Genomic DNA, 15738 nt, shown 5'->3' with positions numbered 1-15738 from the left:
AATGGAGCGGGAGCAGAGAGTTGTGTTGCAGGCTGAGGCCAACAACACCTATTGCTTGTTGAACAGACGTTTTACCGTCCCAGGCGTGTTTCCCCGACTAAAACACTACAATATGGAGGCCCAGAGGACAAACCGTCAAGAAAAATCAGAAGGCAAAAGACCGACACGTTCAATGGAAAGATTCAACGTGTACAATATGCATTGTGTTTTCAGGTATGTCGGTTTATTTCAATCTTTTAGAGGCACAACAAGGTGAAATCATACAGCAGTTTCAAAATGAAAGAAAAATATCAAAGGGATGTTCAACTCGCAGTCAATCAAAAAGAAACGTTTTCATTTCAAGCCAATAATCTTGAGTTCGGGATGTCGATTTTGTCATCTTTGGTCATTCCTAACACACAACTGCAAGCCTGAATTCCAACCTTCATAAATAGGCTGTTGATCCAACACAATGCACGTCATTTATAACAAGCAAAATAATTAAGACTGGAGAAATTAATTTGTGAAACAAAAACAAAATATAACAAAGACCTGAAAAATATAACAGACCTTCAAACAATTGCTGGCTGTTCACCTCAAAAACAACGGCTCTATTTACAATGTTTTGCACAAACCGGTGAAAAAATATTTTGATGTAATTTGTATATACTTTATAATCTCTATCGGCACAAATGTTATTTGACGGTGTCTGCAGCTGAATTTGCCCCATTTAATTTCATAGATGTCCATTTATTCTAAACAAAGAGAGAGAACTGATCATGTCATAACTTCACCTCAACCATCTCAAAATCATTTAAATCTAGTTTAGTTCAAAACTCAGCTTCAGCTCAAGTTTCTGCCGTCCGAGTCCCGGCGGTGGAACGCCACCTCGCGGTGGAGCGACGCCGCCGCAGACGGCCGGCGGTGGACTGACGTGCAGGGACACGAACGCAACCCAGGAAAACCAGTCGCAGAAGGTTTGAGGTCAGCGAAAGAAAAGAACCGCTGCCGTCGCAGGAGAATCGCGGTCCGCCGCCGCCCGTCAGACACTTCGGAAAACACAAGGAGGCACCGATCAAATGACTGCGACAACCTTTCCAGAGAGCAAACCTTAGAACTGGGGGACGAAACTGTAAAAGCTACGGACGCCCGAATATTTAACTTCCTTCCCTTTCCCCGGGTCACATGACAGTGATCTCGTCATCGAGAAACAAAACACACTTTCCTCAGATTATAAGAGAACAGATCAAGATGTTTTGGTGTCTTTGAGCTGGGTGGTTGGAACAAAGGGTCGTTTCCTGCGACGAGTGGGTTCTCTGTGGGAGTTCTTCACGTTCTCCTGCCCGGGTTCTCGCTCTTTCTCCCACAGACCCAAAGAATCCAGCAGGTTCAGTGAAGACTCCTCAGCGCGAACCAGGCCGTTTCTCCCCAAAGGCAGCCGGACTGGCTTTCCCTTCCCTTGCGCTGCGGGCAGGATGACCGGTGAAAATGAAGAACAACCAAAAACGTCACTTCTATAAATATAGAAAACCAGGGCCGCTTCCCTCTCTGCAGCGTTTGCGCTTTTTGTGTTGATGACGTTTGTCATTCAGCGTGACGTTTGTCGCACGAGAAGCAAATAAAGTAAACCCGGGTTCATTCGATCCCGATCTATGGCGGTGAGGAGAAAATAAAACTCGTAAATTCATGGTCTCTAAAAAAAGGATGGCGTGTCCTTGAAAGGTTTTAGTCTTGTTTGTACAAAACATTGAGTTCGCTGCCCAGAGGAGGCGGGAAGCTGCTGAGCTCCCGGCGGATCCTCTAGCCCAGGTTGATCTGCCCGGCGTACAAGGTGATCAGCAGGATGATGGTGAAGCCGGTCAGCAGCCCGCCGTTCTGGATCAGGAAGAAGACGATCTTGTCGGATGTTCGCTTCTGTTCGCGTGCGATGCTGTCCATCTCTGGAAACTGGGGAGAAGCAGAAGCGTTCATGTTCAACCTGCACTTCTGTGGAAAGGTTGTGTCACCACAGCACTCGGTGCAGATGTTCTGCAGGTTCCTGACCAACACAAACATCTCGAACGTCTTAAGTCCAGGGTTGACCGTGTTTGTAAGATGTGACGAGTATGATACTTCTTCTTCTCCTTCTCCTGCCGTCTTTCCCCTTCAGGGTCCACCTTCTCCATCTGAACCTGTTCTCTGGATCCTCCTCTCTCACACCAACTACCTTCATATCTTCCCTCACCACGTCCATCCATCTTCTCTTTGTTCTTCCTCTAGACCTCCAATTCCAGCACCCGTCTACCAATACATTCACCGTCCCTCCTCCGTCCATGACCAGACCATATCAGTCTATGTCCAGAACATCTAACATGTCCCTCTGATGGACTCCTTCCTGATCCTCTCCATCCTGGTCTCTCCCAAATGGAACCTCAGCATCTTCATCTCTACCACCTCCAGCTCTGCCCCCTGTCTTCTGGTCCCTGTCAAGTGTTTGTAGATCATCTCACCAGCGTCTCCTCCACCTTTACTTTCCTTCTGGCTGATGTTCTTCTATCTCTCTGAACCCCTGACACTTTTCTCCACCCATTCCAACCTACTGGAACCCGTTTCTTCACCTTCACCTCCACACTCTCCAGCGTCTTCTTGATCTCCAGCGTTCCTCATTCACACACAAATCTTCTGTCTTGCTGCCACTAAACCTTCCTTCCTCTCCTGTAGTGTACTAGTGTACTAGTGTACTAATGTACGAGTGTACTAATGTACTAGTGTACTAGTGCACTAGTGTACTAGTGTACTAGTGTACTAATGTACTAGTGTACTAGTGTACTAGTGTACTAGTGTACTAGTGTACTAGTGTACTAGTGTACTAGTGTACATCATCACTCTTAAAAACATACATGCAGACCTTTTTTTTTGCAGCCTGGATCTAAAGCACATGTTGATATCAAAACCAAATCATTGGAAATATTTAGCTTCTGCTTTTGTTGGTCCAAGCTGTTCTTCCCCCCACGGAGGGACGGATCAACAGAAAGTAACTTTTTAGTTGAAATACTCTTTTATAAACCGCTCTGACTCACTTGTACTCGAGTATTTTACCACAAGAGTCTCTTTTACTTCCCGCCCACTACATTTCAGAGGAAAACACGACTCACTGTTCCACCTGCTGACATTTACTGACAACTTGATTTTTGGACAAACATTTGACGTCAAATTCCAAATATCTGATTGATTTCATGATTTCTTTTTTTATTGTGCTTTTTTCAGCAACTGCGGGCAGCGATGTATTATTTACCTATATTCTGTCGGTGAAATGACCCGCCTCGATCAGAGCGCTTTGCCATTTGCATCGGATTGCAAATCACAGAAGGACCGTTTTTCCAAGCGGCCTTTTCTGGGGGTTCAAGAAGACGTCGGCGGCGTCACTCACCATGTCTGCCAGGGAGATGTACAGGAACATTCCTCCGGCCACGGCGAAGATGGGGTTGGGGGCGAAGTTGCTCCCGACCAGGATGCCGAGCACCAGGCCGACGTAGCAGGACATGGCGGAGAGCAGGTTGAAGAAGATGGCCTGCGGGACCGTCATCCCGGCACTCAGTAGGATGACGAAATCACCTGGAGGCGGGTGTGACAAATATTATCCGGTAAATCCACCGGTGTTTGGAAGGTCCCGCACACCTGCGACGCCACCACAGCCGCTTCGGGACGAAATTTCTCCTGAGGCCGAAACTACGGAAACGTTCTCCTGATAGAAACGGTCCGCGGGCGGCGGCCACGTGCCGACGTGGTCATTGAACGTGGCGTCTCCACGACTGCACTTGATTCATATGTTCATTTTTCACCATCGCTTGACTCATCTTGGTGCTCAAATCAAATTCACCTGGTTGTTAACCTGCCGACTTTAAGTCTGCTGGAACAAATCAACGCCTTTTCATCTCCAATCATTAAAAAGCACTTCTAAGAAAAAAAAAAAAAATCACAGTTTTCACTTTATCTCCTCGAGTTCATTCGAGGCTGAGGACCATGACAGCTTGAAAAAAGCATGAAGCAAAGCGTCTCATAACTCCTTCTCTTTGTGTTTCTAGATAGGTGGTGGAATCGGACACCAGGACTGAGGCGTCCCGGTGGACCCTCCAGCAGGGGGCGCTACAGACCGAAGCCTCTTCACTGTGAATTCCAGACAGACTCCCAGTGACGCCAGAACAAGTTGTCCCTGCGACGCCGTGAACACCGACTGTTTAAAGGACAGGATTCACCGGCGTAAACTACGGCTCATCAAGTTCTAATCCACGTCCCGACATCGAGGAGCGAGTTTGAAATGATTAGAAAGAGCAGATTTCAGCCGCAATTGTTGAACAGGACAGAAAGATAACAAGTGATTAAATCAATTGATTGACTGGTCAGTCGGTCGCGGGGCGATAAGAGGCCGGCCGGTGTTCCAGGCGAGGCCAGGACTTTGAAACGCTCGTCATGTTTGCCGTTGAGATTCCTGGCAGGAGGGCAGTTTTGTGCAAAAAGAAGTTGATCAGACAGGGATGAAAATCCAAGAGGCTCTGGGTGGAATAAAAAAAGGTAATATTCAAGGACATGTTGGTCAGCCTGTAAGGAGACGTCTAAAAAGCCTGAGAAGAAATATACCAAACTCCTTTGCTCTTTGTGACCTGTCAGGTCAAAGTGTTGCGCCTGGCGGTGAACCTGGACGAGCGGATGTCTGGAGCCTTGGCGGCGTCTCCCCGCCGACCTTCTTGTCATCCAGTTTTAACGTTTACACAGCGGGACCTTTGCGAAACCAGGGCCTCATCCGGCGCCGAGCCTTTTCAGTCCACGTCACCCCGACTCATGACGCTTTCATGACCCGAAAACCTCAGCTAAGTTCAAATTTCAATGTCAAAGTCATCAAATGACCCTCAGAAAAGCGTGACGGTCAAATATCTTATCACTTCTGCAGACGTCGGGATCTTTTTGAGTTACCCTTCAATAACAGAACTGAAAAATATCCGAAAGGTCAGGATTTTCAACCCCCTCCTTAAATATATCTATTGTAGTGCTCTATCGTAAGTCGCTTTGGATAAAAGCGTCTGCCAAATGCAATGTAATGTAATGTAATGTAATGTAATGTAGTAATGTAATGTAATGTAATGTAATATCCACGACCCGTCCGATCCGTCGAACCGACCCGCGACCGCTTTTCTGGGCGCTGTGGACTCACCCAGCTCGTGGGGGAACTCCTCACACACGATGGCGGTGGACGTGCTGAAGCCCGCCAGGACCGAAACGGTGAAGGAGGCCCCGATGGCCAGGCCGTCGATGAAGTTGTGCACGGCGTCGCTCAGCGTGATCATCCACGCCACCGTCTTGATGCTTTTGAAGCGCGTCCATCGCAGACACCTGCACAGGAGGAAGGAGTTCTGGGACAGAAACGCATGAGCGAGCGTGAGAAGACGATACAGACGTAAAGTCAAGAGGACCGACGACGATGGCCGTCGTCCGCGGATCGACGGTGCAGAACGATCCATCTATGCGTCCGTCCATCTTCTCCTGCTCTTCCAGCACAGAGACCCCGGTCCTCCTTCCGGGTGAGACGGCCTGAGCTCCTCGCCTGGACGCCTTCAGGAGGCGTCCCGACAAGATGCCTGAGGTGCACCCGCCCAGCGGAGATACGTTTCCTCCGAACTCACAAACAAGACGCTACATGTCCTTCATGGCTGAGATGCTGAGATGTTTTAACTTCATCTTTACATCAACACGGCCGGACCTTTAGTGTTGCCGATTTTCATCCCGGCCACTTCGCCTTCTGCCGCAAAACCACAGGAGTGACGACCGGAGATGGTGGGCAAAAAGCGGAGGCCGTCCTCCCGAGGCGAGCGAGCGACCCCCTCCAAACCCCCGACCGCGTCCAGGACTTCCCTCCGTAAAGGTGACGAACAGAATCGACGGGTTCAAACTGGTTCCTCACAGAGCCAGGAAAACAAATACAGAAAACGAAACTTTGGCACGTTTCTTTATTTTCCTGTTTTGAGTTTGTACTTTGAGCCTCCAAACGGTTGTGTTTGTGTGTCTCATCCTCGTGTCGGCTCGATGTAAAATAGGTTTATGTCTTGAAGTGTTTCCCCGGAGGCTCGGTTTGCTCAAACAACACCGCCGAACGGTAAGAGGAGAAACAAAGCGTGGCGCCGGCGCGGGTGAAACCTGAGCGCCGGCGGACGCGACGCAGCCTGGAGGATTTTTCGGAGGAAACTCTGCCAGATGACAAGCCTCCTCTTTCAGCCGCCGCGAGACACGAACAAGGAGTCTTTGTCCGGCGGCCTGATTATTCCGGCGTTCACCGGGAGGAGAGCGAGCGGACGCCTTCGGCTCGGGCGCCGCTCCTCCGAGGCGACCGACCGGAGCAGCTCGGGTGGAACCAGAACGTCCGGAAAGCTTCTCAAGGTTTGTTCAACCTAAAAGAGCCGCGAGATGCAATTCTTTCCATCTCGGAGGTGGAACTCGGCGTGGATCGTGCTAAGCTAGCTCCGGGTCGCTAAGGACAGGCGTCCCCGCCTTTCACCGCCGCGCCGTCAGAGCAAAGCAAAAACCAAAGACGGGGAGAAATGACGGATCAAAACCGTGAAAGAGGAACAAATCAACGACGAAATAAATGAAGTGTAAAAACCAGAACAGCCGAAACAATCCAAAGGAAATAGTTTAACTACATGTACAACAAAATACGGCCATATGGCTCAAAATGAACAGGCCTTGTTTTGGCCATTATTTCTTTCATTTGTTTCTATTTAGGCGATGTTGAATAATATAGAACACGTCAAAGGTCGCGTGTTCTTCATCCTCGCCGGTCTCTCTGGGTGTTCACGACGTCGCCGTTCATCAATGCTGTTTTTGGATTCTGCTGGACTCACTGAGAAGAGCAGCGATTTCTGGAGCTGGTCGTCGGGCTGCGACGGAGGCGCGGCGAGTGTGAACGCTCTCCCCGCCACAGGGCTTCAGCCACGCCGCTCCATCTGTTTGTCTTGTCCTTCCGTCCTTCCGCCCCAGCGAGACGTCCGGAGTATTGGGTTAAACATTAACGCTGCCGCTGATCACGTCATTCCTCCGATAAAAGAGGCTTCAAAGGAACGGCTTCGCCGGCCGACCCGCCCGACTTCGGGTTTGACAGTTTCTCTGTTTCCTGATATAAACTGGATGTGAAACCAGCGATGGGATGATAGTGGGGGAGTCGGCCGGTCGGAGTCCACCGAGGATCCCGACGGCCGTGTCGCTGATAATGTGGCTCTCGGGCTAATAATTGCCGGCGCAGAGCGATAAGCTGTGGAGGCGGACGGGACGGGAACCGCGAGGGAGGCGGCGTGGGACGGACCCACGGACGGGACCCACGGACGGGACCGACGCCACGAGGAGCGGCGTCCCGCTCCGAGGAGTCCCGGCCTCCGACCAACTCTGACCGATGTAGCGGTGAGACGAACACGTCGGGAATATCGGTTTAAATTATGAAGAACCAAAAGAACACATCGATATGTTTGCTTCAGGATTCAGTGCGTTTGCTTCTCATGGAAGAAAAACTCAAACGGGAAATTCTAGGAGGAAATTCTAGGAGCAGCGAACAAACATTTACGTACGAGGACGAGGGCTTCAGCATTTGCATCGATGTAAAAAATAAAAATAAAAAACAGGTTTAACAACTAAAACGACAGACTTTCTAAATATCTGGACCTGCCGCTGAGGCGGCCCGTTGTTTCTACATGTTTCTACACCGGGATACTTCTGCTGCTCCGACTGGGAGCCAAAACACCCCGACGAAGGCGGCGTGAGGATCCCCTCCAAGAAAGCAATGAAAATGTTTGGACCCTCATTTGGGGACTCTGGGTCGCAACTAGAGAAGGAATACTGAAATTCAGTATTTCTGGCTTGCAAATATTAGCAAAAACAGAAAAAATTCTATTCAATTTGCAAAAAAAAAAATCGCTTAGGAAGAATCAGGATATTCCCCCAAAACTTAGACATCTTTCAGAAAATGTGTTCTGAAAGCGGTGTGGATGGGCTGCACGGCGCTGCACGGCGGCCCGGCGCCGCTCGGTGCTTCGGCTTCAGAGCAGGAAGGACCGCGGCTGGATTCCGACAGGAGGATCTCGGTGCAGTTTGCACGTTCTCCCAGCGGCTGCCTGGGTTTCCTCCCGCGGCCCAAAAAAATTCACCCTGAATCTGCGAGCGAATAGATTGTCTGTCTGTATTTGAGACCCGCCAACTGACTGGAACCAACCAGGCAGAACCCGCCTCTCCACCCCTCACAGCTGGGATAGGATGAAGATTCCACGCACACAGAGTGCACGATAACAGGCAGAAGATGGATGGATGGATGGATGGATGGAGTGGGGTGGAGTGGGGTGAGTGGGGTGAGTGGGGTGAGTGGGGTGAGTGGGGTGAGTGGGGTGAGTGGGGTGGTACCTGGGCCAGGCTGAGGTTCACATCGGACTGGCTCTTCTCGGCGCCCACGATGTTGGCGGTGCTGAGGATGACGGAGTCCTTCCTCCCCAGGACGTCTCCGTTGTGGATGGAGTTCTCGGGCGACGGATCCGGGAAGTGATTGTGTCCGTGCTGAAGACAGATCGCAGAATTTAAACCAAACGTGAAAAAACTAGGATCTTCCTTTGAGACACACACACACACACACACACACACACACACACACACACACACACACACACACACACGGAATAAAACAAATATCGATAATTAAGGTCAAACTTGGAATGGGTCAAAAGTGCGGCATGAGATTGGAAGGATTGATCTTAAAGAGAACAGGAAGTGAGTCCCTTGCAGGACTTGATCTAAACACGGGCCTCTAATCAATGACCAACTCAGCCAATCAGCTGCCAATCACGTTGTCATGAGTGGCTTTTACCGATCGTTCGTTGACTGTCACCTAAGATGTACGTGCGAGCGCGTGATAAATGATTAAACGCCGCCTTGACCTCGGCGACGCGTTCATGTCCTGCGTCCTATCGGAGCCTCCGAATCAGCAAACATCTTGAAATCGTCAGTGGAATCGTTATCAAGGCCTGATAAAAGATGGCGTCTTCGGCCGTGGACCCGATCGACTTGTTATCTCACCTCGTGTTCCACCCGCAGGATCATCTTCAGGATCCTCTCCACAAAGAAGAGCAGATAAAACCCTCCGAATATCCCCACGGCGTTCTTCACGTAGTTGTCCGACTTGGGGTCGAAACCCAGCGCCTGCGGGTCGAACGGGAAAATGATGCCGGAGCGGATTCTCCAAAGATAAAACAGAATAAAAACCGTTGGCCGAATCTCTATGACGTCATCGTTTCGTGACAATTTCTAGGCGGCGCTCATGTTGAGGCCGATTCGAGCCGTCGTTCGGTCGGGACGGGATCTCGGGGTCGGACCTCGGGGATGAGCTGGAGGACGGCGTTGGAGAAGAGGGTCCCGATGGCCAGGCCGATGAAGTAGGTCAGCACTTTGGGGAAGTAAGACTTCCTGGTGAAGGGGATCAGCAGGAGGCCGAGGAGCGACGCCAGGTTGATGAAGGTGACGGCCAGGAACCCGTAACCCCACACTGTCAGGGGGCGACAAGCCGTTATTACACTGTTATTACACTGTTATTACACCGTCGACGATCCACGGAACGGACCGTTTCTCGGACGCCCGTTCGTGTATCGGAACGCTCGCCGAAGTTTCATCCCCGAAGGCACCGTTGGCTCACCTGGAGTGTTTTTGTCCCTGAAGGAGCGTCTCGTCCTCGGAGGGCGGGCCCCGCCCCACCGCCAACGGTAGTAATAACACGCTCATAATCGGCGGGCCAAGATAAACATGTCAGAGCAGCGGTCAGAGTTTATGATGGCCTTAAAATGAGTTCAAGGGAAGCCACACACGTCTCTGTGACCTTAAATCAGCACATAATTACCTGCGAGAAGTCGTCGTTGTCTCGATACGAACCACAAGAATGTTCAAAAATGTCAATAAACAATTTAAAAGAAAAGAATCGTTCCGTTTCCAGTTGACGGCGTCCATAACCAGTTATACGTTTGACTTTTAGAGCCGCCGTAGTTCATGTTTTTACCTGTTTACGCCTGTAAAATTGCACATTTCCAGATGGAGGGTTTTTTTCCTGCGCGTCCGTGGGAGTCACTGTTTTTCTGTCGACTTCGACGACACGATCGCAGCGGTAAACGTCCGGCTGTTGGAAGGGAAAGCGCGGCGCGCATCTCCGAACTGTTCCTTCCTTCCTGTCTCTGCTGCGGCGAGCGCGGCGAGCGTCCCGGCCGCGGAGCTCACCAAGGACAGGCTCGTCTCAAGAGAAGGCGGTCGGTCTTCACCCGCAGCTCTGATTCGCTGGCAGCCGTCTCACGTACGGATGGTCAAAGGGACCTCTTCTACCCACGGATGTACATTTCTGCCGACTGATCGAGACGCGATTTGATCCTTTTTCTAGATCTGGAAATTCAGTGAAGCCAGTTTGAAGGGTCGCGTTACGTCCGGTCAAGTCGTTCGATGACGTTGGCTTGTGCGCTCAGAAACTGCATTCTAAAGCCTTTAAAAAGGCACTTTATGCGCGTCCACGTTGGCCCGGGAACTGTCGTTACATTCCAGGATACTTGAAATGTTTCTTACAGCAGAAAAACCAAACAGACACGTGTATTTATTGTCTGTTCACGAGGCCAGCGGGGAAACAGCAGGCGGCGTGGACAACAACAGGCCCTGTGGGCTGCAGCACACTGAGGACAGGCGTGTGTGTGTGTGTGTGTGTGTGTGTGTGTGTGAAAGGTCAGCAGGACTGGCAGTCAGTCCAGGTCAAAGAGGCAGGATGACCGGGTTTTTGAAAAATAACCTTGGGTTCCTTAACGACGGAAAAATAACCAGGGCGCTGAAAGCGAGCGCTGGGTTTAAAACAAGGGCTGATTCTTGATCCTTCACAAGACTCGGCATTCAGAACAAACCGTGGCGCCAAATGAAAGAAAAAAAAAAAACACAAAAAATCAAACGCGGACCCTGAGTTAGTGCAAACATGATGGAAATTAGCAAGAAAAAATGAAATAAATGTCTAAAGATGTGAAGGAAGAAATCTCTTTAAAAACACAAACAAAGGGTCTTTAAAATGAGCGGAATGTTGGGGTAAATAACGTGAGGGCGTCCAAATGACCGGGGAGAAACTTACATTTCTTGGTGTTTTTTTAGATGTATGAATATAGAATCCGTAACCTCGGCGCGGCGGGTCGGAGCTCGCCGCGGAAGGAGGAAGCCGAGGCGCCGGACGCATTTTGGGACGAAGCGACTCACCGGAATTGTCCAAGGACGGCGCCTCTGTGGGGGGGGTGAAGGGGCAGGAGGGCAGCAGCACCTGGGTCAACACGGCGGGGCAGATCCGCCCCAGGTGGGCCGCCGTCAGCTGGCTGGCGTTGCTCAGCTGGTAGTGGCTCAGGATCTGCTCCGCCGACAGACACTGAGGACGGCGGCATCGAGAACTTTGTCAACGGCTTGGAAGGGAAGCGACGTAACATCTGGAAAACCTTCCGACCCACGTCCGGCGCCGCCCGTCCGTCCCGTCGTACCGTCTTTTCCGTCGACCTACTGGGGTTCTGTTTCGAGACGCCGCGGTCTCCGATCGCCGATCGATCGTTCCATCAACACAAACCTCTAAATCGCGAAACGATCGATTGGCTTTGTTTTGCTCCGTGCACGAGGCTTTGTTCAAGTCCACCTCCAAACCCACACGACTTCTCTCTGGTCCTCCGGCACAAACTGCAACGTACTTTAAGACACTGCAACGCTTCAACAGTCTGTCCAAGAGTAGCTGAGACACTGGTCCCACTGGGAGTGGACTAGGAGTGGACTAGGAGTGGACTTGGAGCGGACTGGCAACCTACTGGCAACCTACTGGCAGCCCACTGGCAGCCCACTGCTCATGGAGCATCCAGGATGGCGTCATTGCTGAGAACCAATTTCCCCACGGGGCTGAATAAGGGATAGATTAAATGTCTGACATTAAAACTAGCTGCTGATCAGTGATCATTTGAAAACACTGAGAAGGTTCCCAGGCTTTGACTTGCACCCGTGGTTTTTTTCTGATGGAGGCTGAGCTTCGAGCCGCAGCCTCGCGCCGGCATCCCTGTCGCTGCACGGCGTTTCTTTGCTAATGCAATTCTACATTTTGAAGCGGCTCAATCATGAGCAGAGCCGCCGCTGCAGAGGAGGAGGAAGGAAGGTAGGAAGGAAGGAAGGAAGGAAGGAAGGAAGGAAGGAAGGAAGGAAGGAAGGAAGGGGAAGAGAAGGAAGGGGAAGAGAAGGACGCAGAGTTGAGCCGAGCCCCACATCGGCCGACTCATTTATCGATTCATTGATTATCTTCTGCGCTCCGGCCGCGGTCCATCCCGGAGTTGAACCCCGGACCCGTCGCCGAGCCCCTATCACGTCCACGCACATCTGACCGTTCACACGGCCGGGGGATTCGAGGTCTCCTGAGAACCTGCTGCTTGTTTCTGGACACGGAGGAACCCAGGCAGACATGGGGAGACCATGCATGACGGGACCTTCTGGGACCTTCTTAGACCTTCTCGCTTACAGCAGCTAAAAGGCTCCTTGGCAGCAAGAAGCTGCTGTAAGAAGCTGCGCACACACACACACACACAAACACACACATATACACACACACACACCATGGCTCACCTGACGGTACCAAGTTGTTATTATGGTTTGCGTGTTCAATTATTGGACATTGTGTCGCCTCTGGTTGCGTGTGTGCAGAACCTCGGACGATCTAAAGGAGGCGCTGCGAGGCCAACAACCCCCCCCCCCCAACACACACACACACACACACACACACACACACTGAAGCCCAGCGCTGTTTGCATCCCGGGGTAAAAGCGCAGTTCGAAGCCTCTTTGCTGTTTTATTCCGGTGGCGGAAGTTTTTTTCAGGTTATAATTCGGGTTAAAGTTAAATTGTTGACTTTCTTCGAGGACACGATATTCAAAGTGGAAGTTTGGCGTGAGTCTCCGTGCGTGGGGCCCCGCGGGGCGGGAAGCAGCGCGCCGTCTCTTTCTGAATGAAAGACAATCCGGTAAAAACCGTGCACAGAAACGTCCGGTCTCCGGTGCACCGGCGGGCCGCGGACGCGCTCACCTCTTTACCGGCCAGCGGGTTGTCGTGCGTGATGGACTCGGGTCTCCGCGCCGCGATCAGCTGCAGCAAATCCTCCAGTTCTCGCGTGGAAATGGACGCATTCTGGCCGTAATAATGCAGAATGTTTTCCAGGAAGCCGCTTTCCAGCCGCGCGTCCGCGTGCCAGCCGTCGGACATCGCGACGCACGCCAGCGCGAAGCAGCTCAGAGCGAACATCGCGCGCGGAAGTCTCGCCAAACTCCACGAGGAACCGAAGAGAAGAAGAAGAGGAGTCATCTAAGTGTGCGTGAGTGACAGCATCGTGCACGCAGATGAAGATCCGTGGGGTTCTTTGTGGCCACGCGCGGGTTCTGCGCCTCCAGCCGCTTAAAGGGCCTTTTGAAGAGGGAGGGGGAGATAAGGGGGGGGGGGGCGTTATCAGACGAGCACGGAATCAAAGGAAAAAAAAGCGGGAGCGGCGGAGGTGAAGGAGCTGCTGAGCGCGTCCACGTCCGCGCGCGCCGGCGTGCACGCGGCGGACTTTCCTCCCGGAGCCGCCGCTTCATCCGGCGGCGGAGAACAAACTGCACGCGCCCGGAACCGGCACTGCTTTGGGTTTTTGTCAGTTTTCCTCAAAGGCAGCCGCGGCGGGCCGGACGGGAAGGAAAGAGCTCGAAGAAAAGCAAAGAAAGAAGGAAGAAAGAAAGATATTTGCGCGAGGATCCGGCGCGCAGGTGTGCGCGGGAAGGCGCGCCCCCTGGTGGCCGCGCGTCACCGCCTCCGCGGGAATTCCGCCCAAGTCAACAATAAATCAGCGTTATTACAACTTGTTCTTTCTAAGAATAAAGGGGATGTGCAGAATTGTGGCAACTATAGAGGGATAAAGTGGATGAGCCATACAATGAAGTTATGGGAAAGAGTAGTGGAAACTAGACTGAGAGCAGAAGTCAGCATTTGTGAACAGCAGTATGGCTTCATGCCTAGAGTACTACAAAGAGTACTACAGATGCAGTATTTGCGTTGAGAATGCTAATAGAAAAGTACACAGAGGGCCAGAGGGAGTTGCATTGCGTTTTTGTAGACCTAGAAAAAGCATATGACAGGGTGCCAAGAGAGGAGCTCTGGTATTGTATGAGGAAGTCTGGAGTGGCAGAGAAGTATGTTAGACTGGTGCAGGACATGTATGCTAGCTGTGAGACACTGGTACGGTGTGCCGTAGGGGTAACCGAGAAGTTCAAGGTGGAGGTGGGACTCCATCAGGGATCAGCTCTGAGCCCCTTCTTGTTCGCAGTGGTGATGGACAGGCTGACAGATGAGGTTAGACAGGAATCCCCATGGACCATGATGTTTGCGGATGACATTGTGATCTGTAGTGAGAGCAGACAACAGGTAGAGGAAAATCTAGAGAGGTGGAGGTATGCTCTGGAAAGGAGAGGAATGAAAGTTAGTCGCAGCAAGACAGAATATTTGTGTGTGAATGAGAGGAACTCGGGTGGAACGGTGAGGCTACAGGGAGTGGAGATCAAGAAGCTGGAGGATTTCAGGTACTTAGGGTCAACAGTCCAGAGCGTAGGAGAGTGTGGAGAAGAGGTGAAGAGACGGTCCGAGCAGGTTGGAATGGGTGGAGAAAAGTGTCAGGGGTACCAAGAGATAGAAGAACATCAGCCAGAATAAAAGGAAAGGTGGAGGAGACAGTGGTGAGACCAGCGATGATGTTTGGACTAGAAACTGTTCCAATGACCAAAAGACAGCAGGCAGAACTAGAGGTTGCAGAGATGAAGATGTTGAGGTTCTCTTTGGGAGTGACCAGGATGGAGAGGATCAGGAATGAGTCTATCAGAGGAACAGCACATGTTAGATGTTTTGGAGAGAAGGTCAGAGAAGCCAGACGGAGATGGTTGGGTCATGGACAGAGGAGGGATGGAGAATATATTGGTAGACGGATGCTGGAATTGGAGCTGCCAGGCAAGAGGTCTGGAGGAAGACCAAAGAGAAGATTTATGGACGTCGTGAGAGAAGATATGAAGGTAGTTGGTGTGAGAGAGGAGGATCCAGAGAATAGGGTGAGATGGAGAAAGTGGACTCGCTGTGGCGACACCTGAAGGGAAAAGCCGAAAGAAGAAGATTACAACTTGTTCTTTCTAACACTCTTCTTGTGACCCGTGGATTTTTAACACGCGTGTTCTTGACCCGGAGGCGATGCTTCCCTCTGGGCTGAACGTCTTTCCAGATGTTTCCAGGCCTTTTCTCTCCCTGCAACTTGCAAACTTGTTTCGGGGTTCACATTTTATCTCATCGTGCTTATTTCTGTAGGGATCGTACCCGTGTTTATGCTGCATACTTTACTTACTATTAGACCTATTTTCATTTTAAAATCAGTTTTGCACTTTTGCGGCTAAATAGAATAAAAGCGGATGAGTCTTTCTCTCAGGATTTAAAAGTCAACTGAAGTCGGTGAAAGTTTCACCGGAGGACGAGGAGGAGGGTAAATTCATTGTTAGCTCAGCGTCAGTAAAATGATCCGGTGTTCTTCCAGCGCGGACCGGAAAATAAATCGACTCAGAAGATCCGTGAAGTCTCAGCCCGTTTGAATGCTAATAAAAACATATTAAACGGCCACAAACTGTTCTACTGCAAGATGCGCCATCAACCATCAGTCACCAATGATCA

At 51.1% G+C, this 15738-nt stretch overlaps 1 protein-coding gene across 2 annotated transcripts; it reads right to left on the bottom strand.

The window, feature by feature from the left end:
• Positions 1–201: 201 nt before the first annotated feature.
• slc39a8 (solute carrier family 39 member 8) lies at positions 202–13296 on the bottom strand. 2 transcript variants are annotated; one of them, XM_086159560.1, is made up of 8 exons: positions 13090–13296; positions 11248–11410; positions 9357–9526; positions 9061–9183; positions 8395–8544; positions 5168–5366; positions 3389–3573; positions 202–1926 (listed from the first exon to the last, which is right to left on the bottom strand). In XM_086159560.1, exons 1-8 carry the CDS (start codon positions 13264–13266, stop codon positions 1780–1782), a joined length of 1314 nt encoding a protein of 437 aa, XP_086015686.1. In that variant the 5' UTR covers positions 13267–13296; the 3' UTR covers positions 202–1779. The 2 variants fall into 2 exon arrangements, with proteins under 2 accessions (XP_086015686.1, XP_086015695.1); XM_086159569.1 differs by lacking the exons at positions 11248–11410; positions 13090–13296 and adding an exon at positions 9602–10211.
• Between the last annotated feature and the right edge of the window lie 2442 nt (positions 13297–15738).

The sequence above is a fragment of the Fistularia commersonii genome, chromosome 1, assembly GCF_037954325.1.
Source record: "Fistularia commersonii isolate RoL2024-O1a breed Wild chromosome 1, RoL_Fcom_v1.0, whole genome shotgun sequence".
NCBI classification, from domain to species: Eukaryota; Metazoa; Chordata; class Actinopteri; order Syngnathiformes; family Fistulariidae; genus Fistularia; species Fistularia commersonii.
The sequence above is the reverse complement of the archived record's forward strand: the minus strand, read 5'-3'. Positions and strand labels throughout refer to the sequence as shown.